Source organism: Diuraphis noxia, unplaced genomic scaffold (assembly GCF_037042655.1).
Source record: "Diuraphis noxia isolate RWA-SAM2 unplaced genomic scaffold, SU_Dnox_SAM2 contig0001, whole genome shotgun sequence".
In the NCBI taxonomy this organism is placed as follows: domain Eukaryota; kingdom Metazoa; phylum Arthropoda; class Insecta; order Hemiptera; family Aphididae; genus Diuraphis; species Diuraphis noxia.
Genome location: NW_028301711.1, coordinates 76,123,452 through 76,128,567, shown reverse-complemented (window position 1 = coordinate 76,128,567; position 5,116 = coordinate 76,123,452). Strand labels below are relative to the sequence as shown.

The following is a 5,116-nucleotide window of genomic DNA, read 5'->3' as shown; positions in this document are numbered from 1 at the left end:
ATCAGTTTTCGAGAAAATCAATTTTGGAAGATACATACAATTTTCACCGAATATTTATATAAGTATATTGTGGATAATATCCACCATGCAATTTTCTAAAAATTTCGACTCAAGTTGAACAATTTATAGGCATATGAAATTTTCGATCATTATTATTTTTTTTAAATTAAAATTAATAAAAATTTATTTGTTAGGTAGGAAAGCTTGAAATTTTAATACAAGGCTTCTTACATATTGTTACAATATCAGTTGGAAATAAAATAAATTCATAGTCACAATTTTTTTTATAAGCGTTTAAATTTGAATTTTGACAACATACGTAAAAATTAATTTAAACTAGAAATGTATAAAAAATTTTCTTTTTGAATCTAAGATTTTAAATTTAAATTTTACAACATTGGATTATCACTATATAGATATCTCATTTAGCGATTTTATTATTTTGGTGTAACTCTAAAACAAATGACCGCAGATACTTGAAATTTTCACTATATATTTATACAGATATTTTCTATATTTGATAAGATTTTCAAAATATTTTGATTTGTTTTGAGTTGTTTAATGACATTTTAATTTTTCAACTATTTTAGTTTTTTTTTTTTTTATAAATATCGATAAAAATTTATTTGTTGGGTAGAAAAGCTTGAAAATGTAATACAAGACTATTAACACATTGTTACAATAGCAGTTGAAAAATATTAAAAATACATAGGCACGATTTTTTTTTTAAGCATTTAAATTTCACATTTTTACTAAATACGTTTGTCAACCTTAATCAAAAAAAAAAAAAAAAAAAAAAATGTTTACTGGAAAGTCAAATATTTTAATAAGTAATAATAGTCTATAATATATCCTAGACAGATAAACCGTCTTCGCACAGAATCGTTTTTTGTATACAATGATATAATATCATTGGATTCAAATTTAATTCAATCCATTACAGTAACCCACCTGTAACCTACTGTACATCACTGCTTTTTTGATTTGAAATCAAGTAAAGTTCATATTTAAGATTTAAAAACTTAATATAAGGTTTGTCACAAGTTTTTATTATTTCTATTTGAAAAATATTAAAGATAAAAAGCCAGCTTGTGATGACATCAAATCATTTAAAAAAATATATTTAAACTATATAAATTATGAAAAAAAAATATTCCAGAAAAAAATAGGATGAAAATAAGGGAGAAGAGATTACAAATATTGTATCGTATTTAAGGTGCCACAATTAGGGTTTCTAAAATTTATATGCAAGTTTCATAAAATAATATTTATGATAAATAAAAAAATTAATGTATTTCATTTTTTAATTTAAAACTTTTGTATTAATCACAGCAGTTACTTACTTCAGTGAAAATTACTATAGAAATTCTTTATACACCATCATTACTCTATGATATATCAACTACATATTATATATAATATATATATATATATATATATATATATATATATGTTACCGGCAAAGACGTAAAATAAGGAATTAATGTTAATAACTAGTCAATAACGATATTTCCGATCAAATTAGGCAGTACACGATATTGACTAGTAAATATCGTTAATGTATATTATAATCAGTCAATGATGCAATTAGAAATATCTCCTAGGTAATGACAATAACTCCGGAATTTTTCAGGCATAATTGACAAAAATATAAAATATTCTTGCGTTGTAAAATCGATTTATCTAGATATAATAAGTACGTACGATAAAGCTGATAAATCTCTGATATGTCGACGGCCGTACTTTAGGTACCTATTAAGTACTATCTTAAGATAGCGATAACATGTATCTAGTATCCATCTCTAGAAATTACCTTCAAAGTCGACCGATTTGTAGGCGCGCAGTTCACGTTCACTTCACATCCAGTACAACATAACCGTAAACTTTTTGTTCTGACATCGATTTCAGTGAGTTCATACATTTTTGTTTAATTTTACTCTTTTCATTTTTGCTATGGAGATCGAAGAAATGAAAATAAAATTCGAAAATGCAATTTTCTCGGTAATTGATGAGAAAAAACGGGACGATAACAGAGCATAGGTACATCAATACCGTGCAGTATGACGAAAAAATATCGGCCGTTAAAAGTGCGAAATTAAAAAAAAAAGACCACAAGATTACAGATTGATTCGTAAGTACGGTGTTATGACTATTGCTGGGAAAGAAAAATTAATTAAACCCATATCAGATGAAACAGTTCTTTATTATTTGAAAGTTGATGAAATGTTCGACGTCCGACTCATATTGCAATTGGACATGGGGGAAGAGATAGAATGGTGGCTGAATTAAGACATAAATATTGTAACGTTACCAAAGAATCAATTATGGTTTTTTTAAGCTCCTGTTCATATTGTCAAAAAAAACAACCTAATCCGAAAAAGGGTTTGGTTTCGAAGCCTATTGTGCACACAGCTTTTAACTCTCGGGCACAAATTGATCTAATCGACATGCAACCACAATGTGGAGTGATGTAAAAATTGTACATGGCAAACCACGACATAGCCAGAGCCAAGGGTCGGTAGAACGTGCTAATAGAGATATTGAAGCAATCTTAGCTGCATGGATGACAGACAACAATAGTAAAGATTGGCCAACCACTCTCAAGTTTATCCAGTTTCAAAAAAATCGAGCGTTCAATTCAGGTTAGTAATCTTTTGTTATTATTTAATTAATTATCAACACAATTAATTTATACAAAAAATATTATTTATATTAAAAATATGAAAATATTAAGTCAAAAAGAAATAAATTCAATTCTAGGAATAGGTCGTTCTCCTTATATGAAGCCATGTTTGGCTGTCCTGCAAAAATCGGATTAGCTTCAACAAATATTCCTTACGATGAAATTTCTAAATTAGAATCAGAAGAAGACGTTGAAAATATATTTAAAAATCAAAATGAAAACACCGAAGAACTTGAAGTTGAGGGTGAAGGAAATCGTGATATTATAGGTAACTAATACAATTGCATATTTTTTCCTTTTTACATTTTTGGATTTTTGTAATATCTTAGATTCGAACAAAGATCAAATTAATAATCATAGACAAGGGGCCATAACTAACCTTCAAAAGCAGGTACAAAAAATGATGAAGTATTCTAATACTAAGTTAACAGAACTTCAAGTAGAAACTACTGTAAGAGTAACTATACCTGACGTGGATAGAGCACGTGGCTCACCCCTTAATCTTTTGGCGGTCATTGTTGCATATGAAGCTGATATGTAAGTACAATAAAAATTCATTGTTAAAATAAATTAATAACAATATTAAAATAAAATACTATGTAGGTACGGAGTATGGCATGCTAAAAAATAGGTTCACTAGAGCACAACTCGTTCCGTGTCCTGAAAATATATTGAATTATGAAAAAACAGTCCAGACTGCCGGAGTAAAAGAAATTGCGGTTCGTGAGGCTGCTGGATATGGAATCGCGGGATCACAAGGCTATACAAGATGTATTTGCAAAACCAAATGCAAAACTAATAGATACGCTTGTAAAAAAAATAATGTTTTATGCAATTCAAAGTGTCACGGCACAACAGATTGTGAAAATAAATAATTATTAATTATGTATAATTTATCTTGTATTTATACATTTCTGACCTAATTAAAATATTTCATTAAACATAATTATCAACATGGCCTATCAGTATTAGACATTAAAGTAAGTTCCTAGTCATAGTTCTAAATGTGTTAACAAAATATTTAAATTTTACAACCTTGTGCCTATGTTGTCAGTTAATTCCTAGGCATTGACAATATCGACTACTAATGTTAGGAATTTATAATATTGGCTAGACATTTACGTTATTAACTAATTTACATCATTGACGATAACATATATATTATCTAAATTACAATATTGTATTTTACAATTTAATATATGTAGGTATTAATGTGTTTTATAATATTATCAATGTTAAATCATTTTTATTATTATCTTATTTTTTTTACAGATTATTAATCAAAAACATATATCATAAAATACTAATTAAAAAAATTAAATTAAATCAAATCATTGTATTATACCTAATTGTATTTTAGACCCTTTTTTTCGTCTTACCTTAAATGTACCAACTCATGCCTATCGTCTTATTTTTGTCGTGAATTGTATGCGATTTCCTTCATATTAAATGATATAGTTGTTTTTTTTTTTTTAAATACACGAAGAATGGTCGTTTGTTGCTTTTTAATGTATGCCTTATATGGGAGAATCTGCTGTAGCATTTTAATCGATAACGAAAATCATCCATGTTAAGTGTATGCGTGGTACTTACCTGTATGGTCTTCAAAATGTGGTAGAAGAAGTATTGGAGCCCACCAATACTGTTATATTTTTCAGTGTTAAAACAACTTCTGACAAAGCTGAAATTCATGTCGATCTTTTCAAATCCAAAGTCCCATATACATAGAAAAAGTCATTATTATAGATGTGGTAGGTATACATATATAGATTAAAGCAGAAAATTATATTATTTTTGTACACCTAGCCGAAATAGTAAACTTTTTATTGCATATTATAGCGTGCATTTAAATTTATTATACTGTAAGTCTCGAGCTCTGGTTATTAAGCACGCAATTGTGGTTGAATTCTGAAATTGTATCATTAGCCAAAAGCCATAAGCGAACATAACTTAGACAGTTAACGCTTAACATGAACAAACCCATCTTACAAAAACAAGAGTCTAACATTATACCTTAGGTAGGTACCGCCGCCATTAATCATTAGTCTAGTGTAGAGAACTTGTAGTATTTCCATGTTTGTCTAGAAAGGTTACAGAACAATGAGAGTGGTATATAAAGGTTTCATAACATAAAAACGTTATAATTAAAATTTTTTTTTGAAATTTAATTTTTTTTTAAACATTTTATATTAGTCCTATATCTGTACCGTTATTGTTTTTTTTTTTTTTTTTTTTTTTTTTTTTATTGAATAATTGATTAATTGAATTATTTTATTTATTATTTATAAACACCTACAAACTATGTAATGTCTACATAGTCACAAGGTTGATAAATATCATAGTTACCTAATATCGCATAAATAAAACTACTACCTACTTAGAACTATATACTCGCATTGTACCCATCCACAACCGATTTCCCCTCCGACAGCT

At 27.5% G+C, this 5,116-nt stretch overlaps 1 protein-coding gene across 1 annotated transcript; it reads left to right on the top strand.

The window, feature by feature from the left end:
* The first annotated feature begins 2,458 nt into the window (after positions 1–2,458).
* Positions 2,459–4,411, top strand: LOC107165789 (uncharacterized). Its single transcript, XM_089215087.1, has 6 exons — positions 2,459–2,604; positions 2,761–2,951; positions 3,013–3,220; positions 3,315–3,454; positions 3,650–3,663; positions 4,259–4,411. Exons 1-6 carry the CDS (start codon positions 2,459–2,461, stop codon positions 4,409–4,411), a joined length of 852 nt encoding a protein of 283 aa, XP_089071213.1.
* The last annotated feature ends 705 nt before the right edge of the window (positions 4,412–5,116 follow it).